This window comes from Mesoplodon bidens, assembly GCF_964165515.1.
Source record: "Mesoplodon bidens genome assembly, chromosome: 9".
NCBI lineage: Eukaryota > Metazoa > Chordata > Mammalia > Artiodactyla > Ziphiidae > Mesoplodon > Mesoplodon bidens.
In genome coordinates this window covers 54,721,732-54,735,239 of record NC_138166.1, presented here as the reverse complement: position 1 = coordinate 54,735,239, position 13,508 = coordinate 54,721,732, and the positions used below count along the sequence as shown (strand labels likewise).

The 13,508-nt window shown below is 34.1% G+C and overlaps 1 protein-coding gene across 1 annotated transcript in view; it reads right to left on the bottom strand.

Annotated features, from left to right (window-relative positions):
• Positions 1–13,508, bottom strand: part of STK31 (serine/threonine kinase 31) — a gene marked incomplete at its 5' end in the record, with an annotated part of 86,135 nt that overhangs the window by 58,344 nt on the left and 14,283 nt on the right. The window contains 5 exons of the mRNA XM_081244606.1: positions 130–289; positions 1,698–1,813; positions 6,645–6,819; positions 7,796–8,154; positions 12,698–12,856. Of these exons, the coding sequence (XP_081100732.1) occupies positions 130–289; positions 1,698–1,813; positions 6,645–6,819; positions 7,796–8,154; positions 12,698–12,856 (969 nt within the window). The remainder of the gene's footprint in view (positions 1–129; positions 290–1,697; positions 1,814–6,644; positions 6,820–7,795; positions 8,155–12,697; positions 12,857–13,508) is intronic.

Below are 13,508 nucleotides of genomic sequence, written 5' to 3'. Positions count from 1 at the left end.
ATATGTAAAAGTTAAAGATTTCACATAAAGTATCATTCCAATATCTGCAGTCCTTCTGCTTTCTTGAAAGACATTATCTCCTTATATTCAACAGATAAAAATCATCATAGAGAAAAATTCTTAACCCACCACATCCTGACAAGTTTGAATCTTCTCCTGAGCCAAAGAGTATTCTGCCCAAATTATCTCTAATTCATTCAGAGAAGCTGGGAGAGTAAAGCAGTCTTCATCCAACACTTGTATAGCATCTGAAAGGTCATTTCCAAAATGAACATTGATATTGACACATCTATTAAAACAGCAAAAGGAAAAGATCAAGAAATTTTTAAGGTGTTGTGAGAAAAAAAAATACACCTAAATACTAATGGTCTAAAGTTACTATTTACAACACTGGCTATGAAGAGGTACTTTTTTAAATCATATAAAATCATAAATAACTTTGATACAAACTTTTAATTAAAAACATAACTGATTGAGAAAAAAATTTAAATATCTTTTTCAAAAAGCTTTATATAAAAAGACAACTTCAAAAGTCCACAGATTTTAAATGATATTAAATTAGATTTATAAATAATTCTGTAAAATTTTATACTTAAGCCAATCTTGCTTACCAAGATGACAGGCACATAGTCCTTGAACCTTAATAAACAGACTAGCATTTGCAGAGTTTTTTAAAATATCCAAAAAAAAAAAAAAGCAATGAGAAAGACCAAATAGCAAAACCAACAAGGCCCATCATTTTCTTTTTTCTAGCTTCCAGTTAGACTGCCACCATTCCAACAGCACATTATTTCCTCAAATATGGGTTAAAATATTTTGAACTGTTTTGGTCCAAAGTCTATCTCACAGCTTTGCAAGTGTAGTCACTTGAATTTTTGGTTGTGCATTAAAAGCTGATTAAGCTCTAGAGAGACTTAATTTACTCAAACTATTTAGAAACTTATAAACCAGATACCGATTGATGGATTTATACTGGAGAATATAAATTCCCACTGGACAAAAGACGAATGTGCAGGATCAATTCAGGGCAACATCTTCTTAGTGTTTCAAAGTACATGAGAAAATGAATTACTGGTTTAAGTTGTATGTATAGCACAAAAAGAGAACTAGGTTGTTTGGAGAACTATTTTTTCCACATTGCAGAAGAGGGTGAAAAATTATCCCTAACCAATAATAAAGCAAACCTCTATAAAGTAAAATACCTACATAACTCATATATAGAGTCTGAGATATGCTGAATAAACTCTGCACAAAACTTGCTAACCAATTTCTTCTGACTCCATGAAGATCACTTTTCTTCTAACTCCATGAACACTACTTTCTTCTTTCTTTAGATGGAGTATAATCAATTTAGATTACCGAAATCTAGTTTCAGTATAGGACTGAAAATAACCCCAAGCAAAACAAAAGGACATAGTAGTTTCTCATCAAACTACCACTTAGAAGTTGTGTTGACTTTTCAATTTCATTCTCATAGATGACTTTTAGGACACTATCACACCACACAGTGATAACAGAACACTAACAAAAACAATACAAAATTTGTCTCAGGAGTAACTATTTTTAGTTTCCTTCTTTAAAGTAATAAAAATACAAAGATTAAGTGACAAAGCAAAAATGGCAGGCATACAAAACAAAGCACCAATTAATTAGCATTTGTTTTAAACTATCCTTCTTAAAAATATAGTTTTACCTACCTAATTTCCTTCAATATTTCAACCTTAGCTGCCAGATTTTTCATTCTGGTACCTACACAAGTCTTCAGAGTACTTTCTAAATGTTTAGTCAAATCCATGGTAGTTGCTTTCTCTTGCTGAAGCAAAGAACAAATACATCTTAGTTAGACCCAAATAGGAAACTGTATTTCTACTGTTATTTAAATGATTTTTAGGCATAATTAAAATTTTAAAGGCTAAAAAATATTAGGCGACAGGATGACAAACACTGATTTCCCTACTAGCTAGGATCTGAAAAAGATAAACTATTCCAGTCTTCTGCCTTCACACAGAGACACTCTTATATTGCATCCTAATAAGAAACCAAATAAAAACAAAATTTCACATATGTCTTAATACTGAGATTTTAAAAAGAAAAATAAAAGATCCCCTTAAAAACCAAATGATAATCAATGACAATTTGTTTTCTGATGAAGTCTGATGTCATTCTGCATTATAAAAGAATCAAAAACATCATTTCCTTGACCCAAGCTAGATTAAACTCCTTGATTCTGAGTGGTACCTTAACAATATGTCTAATATAATTATTCAAAATAATGTATAGAGCAGTAATATGGATAAAGACCTAGCAATTTTATTCCAATTATACTACAAACCAGGTATTACATAGTTAAACACAGAAATTTTACTCAGTATTTAAACAACATGCTCTCTGGTGTTCACATTCTCTCCAATGCTTCAGTTAAATAAAGAGAGAGCCAATACTGAATGCTGATTAATAGTAAGTTACATTTGGGAATGCTCATGCCCTTCTGCTCCCATCTGCTGAGGAGGATGACCATGAAGAAGCAGTTATGTTTGTTCTTAAATCTGTTTATATCCACTGTAATTGCTATGATAATTACTCCAAAAATTACATAAATCTAAGAAACAGAAGTGGGAAAATAAAAAGTTGTTGAATCTTTGAAAATGTGTTTAATGCTTTACAAAGACTCGATAAAAGCAAATTTTTAGTACAAATTGCTAATGAAATACATGTGGATGAGAACTATAAAATTCTGAAGAATCGTTTAAATCTAAAAGAAATGTCAACTCAGTTTATTTCTCAACTGTCTTAAACTCATTGTTAGTCCACCTGTAAAAAAAAAAAAAAAAAAACCGGAGCTCAGATGACAAATAATTAGTAAGGTTTTTAAGACAAACAACAAATAACACAAATAGAAAAGATGCCAAACTTAAACCCAACCACATTAATAATTGCATTAAATGAAAATTAGCTAAACACTCCGATTAAAAGATGTGAGATTATCAATCTGGACGAAAACAGCTTAGACTCAACCATATAAGCTGCTTATTAGAAACACTTATTAGATATAAAGAGACAGATAAAAATTAAAGGATGGAAACTATATACAAGGCAAACATTGCTATATTAATATCAGTCAATGTGGACTTCAGAACAGGGAGCATTCCCAGCAATAAACTGGGATATTTCATAAAGACAAATGAATTAATTCATCAAGAAGACACAACAATTCTAAATGTGAATGCATCTAATAACAAAGCTTCAAAACCACAAAGTAAAACCTGATGGAACAAAAGGAAGAAATATACAAAACCACAATAATATCTGGATATTTGAACACTCCTCTCTCTGTAACTGAAGGAACAAGTAAACAGAAAATCAGTCATGATACAAAAATCTTAAACAATACTATCAACCAATTTGACCTAACTAACATTTATAAAACACTCCACCACACAGCTGTAGAATATATGTAATTTTTAAAAGCATACAGAACATTTCCAAGGACAAACAATATGCTGGATAATAAAACAAATATCAATAAATGCGAAAGGACTGAAACCATACTGAGTATGCTCTCTGATGCTAAGAAAATAAAATATCAGTAACAAAACTATACTGGGGGGAAATCTCCAAATATGTGGAAATTAGGCAACACACTTCTAAATAGCTCATGATTTTAAAAAAATAATAATAACGGGAAGTTTTTAAATGTTTGATTAAATAATTTAAAAAACATATAAAAATTTGTGGACTACAAGTAAAGTGATGCTTCAAGGGAAATCTTGAAACATTATAAAAGAACAAAAGATTATAAACAATTAGATGAATAAAAAATAAAACAATACAAATTTCCATCTAAAGAAGCTAGAAGAACAAACTGAAGGAAGGAAATAATAACAAAAAACAAACAAAGATAACAAGAAACAAACAAACAAAAAATGCCAGAAATCAAAAACACTATAGGGCTTCCCTGGTGGCGCAGTGGTTGAGAATCCGCCTGCCAATGCAGGGGACACGGGTTCGTGCCCTGGTCCGGGAAGATCCCACATGCCGTAGAGCAGCTAGGCCTGTGAGCCATGGCCGCTGAGCCTGCGCGTCCAGAGACGGTGCTCCGCAACGGGAGAGGCCACAACAGTGAGAGGCCCACGTACCGCAAAAAAAAAAACCAAAAACTGAAAACAACCTAAATGCCCATGAATAGGAAAATGAGTAAATAAACTGCGGTATATTGATAGAATGGAACACTACTTTGCAATAAAAATGGACAAACTACTGATAAACACAACCTCAATAAATCTCACAGACATTATTCTTTAAGTGAATGAAGACAAACATAACAGAATACATATCAGAGGATTATTCCATTTAAATGAAATACAGGACCAGGAAAACGAAACTGTGGTTATATATAAATCAGAAGAATGGTTGCCCTGAGTGGGAGAAAGAGAGGATAGGCCAGAAAGAGATACCAAGGAACTTTTCAGGGTTGAAAGAAAGGCTTTATATCTCCAACAGGCACCCATAGAGAAAATAAAAGGCAGGTGACTAGTCTAATCTCCTTGTCAACTAAACCTTTAAAAAGAAAACAGAGTGTTTTCTAAGAGGAAGAGACCTTACCTCTGAAATGCACTTAGCAAGATGTTCCTGGCTAAAGGATTAGTTATAATGGATAAAACCCATGATTAATGGATTTGTGAGTCAGAGTTCCCTGAAGAATGTCACATATGAATCTAGGGGCTGGAGATTGAGTTCAATCACCAATGGTCAATGACTTAACCAGGCCTATGTAATAAAACCTTGATTTAAAAAAAACTCAGAAAAAAAAAATTCAGAATGATGAGCTTTGGGGGAGCTTCCAGACTGGTAAACAAATCCATGTGCTGGGAGAGTGGCAGGCCCAGAGACCCCCCCACACCCCCTTCATAACTTCCCCTATGCATCTCTTCCTTCTACTTGGCTGTTCCTGAGTTTTATCCTTTATAATAAAACTGTAACCATAAGCATAGCACTTCCCTGAGTCCTGTGAGTTGTTTTAGAGAATTACTGAATTGAGGGCAGGGGGTGGGGGTGGGGTCATAGGAACCCTCAAATTTATACTCAGCCAGACAGAAGTGTGGGTAGCCTGGGACGTGATTTGTGGCTGGTACCTGAACTGGGCTAAATCTTGAGGGACTAAGTCCTTACCTTGTGGAGTCTGAGATAACTCCTGGTACTTAGTGTCAAAAATGAATTGTTGGACATTCAGTTGGTGTTAGAGAATTGGAAAATAGTGTTGGGATAACATATTTAGTATCAGAAAAAGCTACACATTTGAAAACCACACAGTATTCTTGGGCGGGAAAAAAACGCCCCGAATCTGAACAAACCTTGAGACCTAACTACCATAAAAGTAAACACATGGAGATACAGGAGCCTATTAAGCAACACAAGGATGCAGATTAAGCAATTTAAGAGATCTATCAACCAAAATGCAATGTATGGGCCTAATAGGAATTCTGATTAGAAGAAACCAACCATAAAAGGACATTCATGGAGCAATATGGGAAACCTGAACACTGACTGGATATTAAATGATATTAAGGAATTATTGTTAATTTTTAAGTATAATAGTATTATGGTTATGTCTTTTTTTGTGTGTGTGTGGTATGCAGGCCTCTCACTGTTGTGGCCTTTCCCATTGCGGAGCACAGGCTCCGGATGCGCAGGCTCAGCGGCCATGGCTCACGGGCCCAGCCGCTCCACGGCATGTGGGATCTTCTTGGACCAGGGCACGAACCCGTGTCCCCTGCATTGGCAGGCGGACTCTCAACCACTGCGCCACCAGGGAAGCCCTGGTTATGTCTTTTTTGAAGTTCTTTTCTATTAGAGATACATACAAAAGCACATACATTAAAACATTATGAATGGGATTTGTTTTAAAATTACTCAGGAGGTACAGATTTTAAAAAAGACTGCTGTGTATTTAATAATTGTAAAAACTGGGTGATGGACACATAAGTATTAATTATTCAATTCTCTCTTTTTAAAATGTTTGAGGGACTTCTCTGGTGGTTCAGTGGTTAAGAATCTGCCTGCCAATGCAAGGGACACAGGTTCGATCCCTGGTCCGGGAAGATCCCACATGCCACAGAGCAACTAAGCCGGTGCACCACAACTACTGAGCCTGCGCTCTAGAGCCCGCGAGCCACAACTACTGAAGCCTGCGTGCCTAGAGCCCATGCTCCTCAACAAGAGAAGCCACCGCAATGAGAAGCCTGCGCACCACAATGAAGAGTAGCCCCCGCTCGTCACAACTGGGGAAAGCCTGCGCACAGCAACAAAGACCCAACGCAGCCAAAAATAAATAATAGAGTAAATAAATAAATAAATAAATAAATAAAATGTTTGAAAATTTCCATAGTTAAAAATTTTTAAAGCACATAAGAGGAAATGTAACTGAGAAATTATTAATCTCTCAAACATCCAATGAAATCCAAAGATGATTAGTTTGTAGCATAAGAAAAAAATCTATAAACAAATATAAAGAAAGGAGAGAATAAAGAGTGGGGAGATGAAGGGAAGGCAAGGAGACAGAAAATTAAACAAACAAATAAGAGCAAATGAATATAAGGATTTCCCAGTTCATCATTCTTTACCTTATGCCATTGAACATACCATACCTGCAGCTCCTGGACAGTCTGTTCTACTTTCGATTCTAATGCCTTATACCTTTCAAGAAGAACCTCCTTCTCTGTTTTAAGCTTTTCATTTTCTTCAATCAGTTTCTGGTCCTGCTTAATTTTTGCCAGGCTGACATTCGACCCTAAATTAAAGCCACCAACAGCCGAATTTTCCCTATTAAAAACAAATTCACTCATTGTAAAAAACAAACTGTGTAAGTGTAACAGGGATCAAACCCTAAAATTCTCTTGGGTTTTTTTTTAGCATGATATAACTTAAAGTTAATTTTGGAAACTAATCTAAAACCTTTACCTAGTTCAACATTAAAAAATATTTTTAATGCAAACTAGATTTTATAACTGAAGAAACACTTCAAAAACAATGCCTCCAAATCTCAAAGAATACATATTCCAACTTCTTCATAGCAATATCAACTCCAGGAAATACAGTAAAAAGCATGTCTGTATCAGTTTCTTCCAATCCCTCCTCCCCATCACCCCCACTCCATCTGACAGTTTAGTTCCTAGAGCACTGATAAGGTCCCAAAAAACAGCTATATTACCCAAGACATGGCATCATGGCCTAGATCATGATACAGAAGTATAAGAATGGTTTGGTAAACATCAAACCTGGCTTTTTGCTTCAAGTTTATAATTCAAAATTATCTAAAAAGTGAACACCTTTGGTAATAATCGAATTCTATCAGAGTAAATTTTCACAGGAAGAACAAAGAGCCTCTCTTTTGTTAAAAAGGAAAGGCAATTCCCTAAAACTCATTAAAATATTCTTAAAGCCAAAGGAAAAACTTCAAGCTTATCTGAAATTCTGGCTCTTGGCTGAATCATTTAGATTTAGGGGTAGATTTTTATTTTTAATAAATGTATTCCGAAGAGTTGGACTGAAGAGTTGGTATGTGAACTTCAAACAATTCAGGAATGATTTTTCTTTCAAAATGGCTTTTAATTAAAATATTCCTGCTAAAGAGGAGAGGAATACCTGCTTGAGAAAAACAGAAATAATCAGTATCATGCCTCAGAATCACTGACATAGTTGTGGACTCCAAAAACATAAGCCTTGACTTCCACTATGACAAGGGCTTACACCATAAATCAGAAATTAGTTAAGACTAAAAATCCCAACGTAGTCTTACTTTGGAAATGTCACATGATTTCCTGCATCATTTTCACTCTTGAAGTCAAGAGACAGCCTCCCACTTAAGTGGTCCTTTGGCCTGATGAAGGGTGACTGGTTTGATCTATGCCCCCACAAAGCAATGTGGCTTTTGAGGTTCCTGAGGACAAGCTGACCAGGATCCGATTTTTTTTCCTCACAGATGTTAGTGCTGGAAGTAAGTTTGCATTTTTCTGCAAATCCTTTCTTAGCCACCTCTTCCCCTATATCCACACTGCCATACGCAGCCTGAGCAATAACTGTTCCATCTTGATAGGTTGCTTTAATTCTCATTTTTATTTGCTTTTCAAAAATCAAGCTCCTCAAAAAGACTCTGCCCTAAGAAAGATAAAAAAAAAAGAAGACATAAACCAGCTACACCAACATGTTTTTCTCCACATATTTTGTTTCTACCTAGTTTTTCCAACGATCGTATTTCCTCATTCTGAAATCTCTATAAAAGTGGTCTTACCTTGTTGTTGGCTAAATGCAAATATACTTCTGCATGTGTATGACTATATTCCAATTACACACTTGCTAAAATCCTTTCCAGAAGTAGAGGTGAGACCAGTATAGGCAGCCATATTTATACATTGTTAAATGTGTACCAATTAAACACCCTAGAATAATTTTTTTAAACCAAGCAGATTCTGCTGACATTTTGGGCTTAACTACATATAATGGTGCCCTGAGGAGCTACACCACATAAAAATGAATTTTGGTATCTAGAAAAAGTGCTCAAATTCAACAAAACTTTAAAAATCATTTTAAAGGCCTAATGAGGTACTCTCACTTCAAAGTAAGACAAGAGCAGAAGCAGAAAACAGAAACTCAAGGCATAAAACATCAACAATTTTTTTAAAAAATCAACAAACTGCAATTATGGAATATGAGATGTTAGAAATTCCTAAATTAAAACTCTCTTAAATAGAATTTTGTCTGAGGGAGCAACACCTGTATAACTGGCATATGAAAAGACATGTGAGTAATTAGGTACTTGATAACATTTAATTATAGATTATTGACCCACAGCACTGAGCAAAGACATACCTGAAACATATTGAGAATTGAAGATATCTTGAGATTTAATTTTAATAAGAACTTGCTTACATCTCCAGAAATCTGAACTCCTAAAATTACTTTGATATGAACCAATTTGATAATTATTCCTCTCTTCCCAAATTTCTCTAAGTTCCTTACCTAACTTTCATCCTATAGAGGAAATGAATCATTTCTCAGAATATATAAAGTATAAATTTGAGACAAAAATATCTTGTTTCATAACTTCCTTGGAATCCCTGATGTAATTAATCTTATGGGCCATAACTCTCTTAGGGAGAAGCTTTATTTTTAGCTATATTCCCACTAGGTAAATATGACAAACAATAAAGCTTATGCAGATAAAACCGAATAGGTAGTCATACCAATAATAATCCAGGCAACACGAGCATACAGAACAAATTAAAAACCAGAAAATACAAGCTAGTTTCATTTAAAAAAAAAAGAAAGAAAAAAATTGTCAAGGTACAAGAAACTAAATAATATTGATAGGGAGTAACTATTTCCTTTTTAACTATATGGTAGTATAGCGGGTAGAAGGGAGATCTATGTAGGAGTTCTTAACTTTTTCCATGCCATGGGCTCCTTTATCGATCTGGTGAACCCTTTGGAATCCTTCTTGGAAAAATGTTTTTAAATGTATAACATAAACATAAGGAGAACTACAAAGAAAATTATTTCACCATGATATATTTTAAGCACAGGTTAAGAACTCCTGAGCCTAAAAGGATGCATCTGAAAGGGTACAGGAGATTCAAACTATATAGGCTCAAGGATCACCAACCATCACTACCAAAAAGAAGAAAGAAAAAAGAATTTTTTTAAGCCACAAACCAAAATGACGAAGTATTTTAAGTTACCAAAAACACAGGTTTAATAAATTTTTCAAATCATAAAAATGTTAAATACACACATATTGAGATACTTGAATTCACCAAGAACATCAATATAGAAAGCAAAGATGGTCCAGAATGCATCACCAAAAAATGAGATCAAGCAGGCAAAGCTAACAAACTCCAAATATAATTCACTGAAATATATCTAAGATTTCGATCAATCAGAATACAGTTTTTAGTTAATCTCTTTCATAAAAGAAACCTAATTTCAACCCTTAATGTTGAAAGTCTATCTAAAATTCAAGTATAACTTCCACCCCTAACCAATCTTAATGGAAGTGACAGTGTCTGAAAATTATTGCTGCAGTATGTGAAATTCTTAATACTTAACACTTCAAGAAACTCTGTCCTTGGGCAACATATGAATTTAAGTGGAAGTAAATCTACTTTTTACAAAAGTTCCAATTACCTAAAGCTGAATGTTCTAAAGGTATACTATTTAGAAATTTTTACAAAGAAATCTGATTTTCAGACTTTTCTCTGAAGTGAAATTCTTTTTAGTTATGGTCATTAATCACAATTAGTACAAAATTGTTCAACCAGATTCTCCCTGAATCATATATAATTACAGGCAGAACGCTTAATTTGGAATAAAATCTGAGTTCTCCTAAATTCTAACAAAAAACTTTATTCAGAAATAGGAAAGCATCACTTGCTTTCTTAGTCTACCCAACCTTGTCTGGATATATTAGAAAATAGGTTAAAAGACCTTTAAACTGTTAAACCCATATTCCAATCTCTACCTCTCATTCCCTGATTCTACATGAAAATTTTCAGAGTAAGAAAGGCATTTAGGACATAATTTAATCTTCTTTGATCTTCAGCAATTTTTACCACCATTTGGAGTTTCAGTTTCAACTGTGCTTCAGCATAGGTGTGAAAGTGTTGGTTTAAAATGTGTTGAAAGTATTCCAGGACACCCTCTGGAAGTCTCTCTCTTTTTTTTTTTTTTAATTTTAACTGAATCCCTACTTATCCATTCATCCATTCAAATGCTAGATAAACTGGATGCTCATCTAACACCTAACAGGCAAAAGCAGGGAGATTAGGCATAAAAAATGAATAAAATACTTGTCTCTACCAAGACAGTCTTGTCTCTACCAAGCTCACCATCTTGTGGGGGGAGGAAAAAAATTACACCTCTACATGCCTATACATTGAAGTAAAACAGCTGCAGGAGAATGAATGGTGGGTATCAGCAGACTTCTTATAAGAAATTACATTTGAACCTTCAGCTGAGAATTAATGGCTAAACATGGACTTTCTAAGCAGAGGCACTCAAGAGTAACCATTTCTTTCCAGAAAACATTCAGTTTGCTAACTAGTTCAACTCCAATGAATAGTCTTTTCATTGAATGTAAGCATGCAAATACAAATAATACCATCTATTAAGAATCTATGAAACATATAAAACATTCTCAATACTGAAGTTTATTTCTTCAGTTCCAAAAATAAATTTTGAAAATGACATTTTCTTTGATTCATGTTTGTTTCAATCTACATAAATTTTATATCATCTTACTACGAGAATAGCAATGGACTTGAGTTCTAGCCCTAGCTCAGCCCTAATTAGCTTTATGACTTTAAATAAGTTATTTAATTGTTGTAGACCCAATTTCTTTATTTGCAAAACAATAAGATGAGAGCAGATGAATTCTAAGGTCTGTAAATTTAAGATTCCAAGGTTCTAGGCATGCAAGAAATTCAAAATAAGCCTCTACCTTAGTCAAACATTTATATTAAAAAAAAGTAATAAATTTTAGATTTTAAACCAAAAATTTATGGTGTAATTTTACAATAATATCTATGCTTTACTCTATTTATGAGAGTCTAAGTTTTAAGTACAGAACCATTTCTTACAAGTAACTATAGTGCAGACAAAACTACACCCAACGGCCTAAAAGATTCTAAAAAAACAAAAAGAGGCAAAGAGAAGATTTTCAAATTTTACTGTTCCTGGGCTTCCCTGGTGGCACAGTGGTTGAGAGTCCGTCTGCCGATGCAGGGAACATGGGTTTGTGCCCTGATCCGGGACGATCCCACATGCCGCAGAGTGGCTGGGCCCGTGAGCCATGGGCGCTGAGCCTGTGCGTCCAGAGCCTGTGCTCCGCAACGGGAGAGGCCACAACAGTGAGAGGCCCGCGTACCGCAAAAAAAAAAAAAAAAAAAATTACTGTTCCTTCTAGTACTGATTATTTTCAAATAAGTCATTTGAGCTGCTAAATATACAATACAAATCTGATTACTTTGCAATGTGATATTCCCTCAATGGCAGTATCAGCTACCAAAAGAACATCACTGTTGCACAGATTTAAAAGGAGGTAGGATTCTTGTTAAGACTACCACTGAAATTATTAGAGGTCTTCCAGAATTAGGTTGCTAACCCAAAATTTAATGGAAACAAATACAAACTGTAGTCTAGATTAGCAGAACATCACTGCCAATTACTATATCGAACAGTATGAGCCTCTGCCAAAATGATACAATCTAATTAACCTACAACTCCACTAATTTCAAATTTGTGATATTTATGGCCAGGACTAGATTAAAGAGCACTTTTATTTAATAAATACTTTCGCGAAAGCAAAAAACAAATTAGATTCATCATTCTCTCCATCATAAAAGAGACTATCCTTTGAAGCTTTCACATCAGAAGAAACTATTTACATTTATTATATGTGTGCGCATATACATACACACTCACACACACACATATCAGTCTTATCTGATCAAGAATGTTTACCTAGCAAAGATGAGCACAAATATATTATTATATAATTGTCTGTGAATTATTCTATAATTTCATATTTTTCATTAATTTATACAAGCTTTTACATCAAATTAATGGATTTTTAGCACACTTATATTGCGTTTCCAGCACATAGTTTTACTTCCATTAGCAAAAATATTTACAATCTTTGACTTGCCTGATCAAACTGGGTAACTTCTTGGCCAGAAGGAATCTGTAGTCCCCAAAGTCTATACTTTTTGGCAACACTAGAAAACTGCAGATCCAAAGGAATCTCAGCTATATCAGATCGACTTAGAGTTTCAGTATTTCCATAGTCAATATATCTCACCAGACACTAGAAAAAAATGAGAGAAATGCTAATACAGAACTTAGATTAAATATCTCCAAAGAAACTACCCATTTGCTGCTTTCTGTTAACTACCTGTAAATCATGATAGCATTTTACCTGAAACTGACAAAATGCATTCAGAAATGAGAGCTCCAGTAATATCCTCAAAATATAGAAAATCCATAGTCCATGAGATCCCGAGGATTTCTATATTTGGTACTAGTTCAACCAGTACCAAACAGTACTATTTCCAACAGTACCATTTCTCATTTTGATTTTTTTAAACAATAGTATTTAAATAAACATAAATCTATGAAACTTATGACTCTCTCCTATCTCTAATGTTAAAATCAATCAACCTTCTTAAATTCAAGCTGGAAACAATAAAATCTGAAAATAAAGGCAAAGTTATGAAACTTTCTTTGATAAACTTAAGCCTACTCCAACTGTTAGATCTTGGAAATGAGTCAAATTCACCCTTACCTCCAGCTCTATATCTGTATAAAAGGTAAAAAAGAAAAATAGTTTATTACAAGGTCAAAAGCCATCTTGCCCTTTAATTTAAAAAAGTTAAAGCCAAACCAAAAGCAAACACAAAATATCATCTCCAGTTATCAAACTGTGGAGAAAAGGTCTATTTCACTAAGATAAACCATTA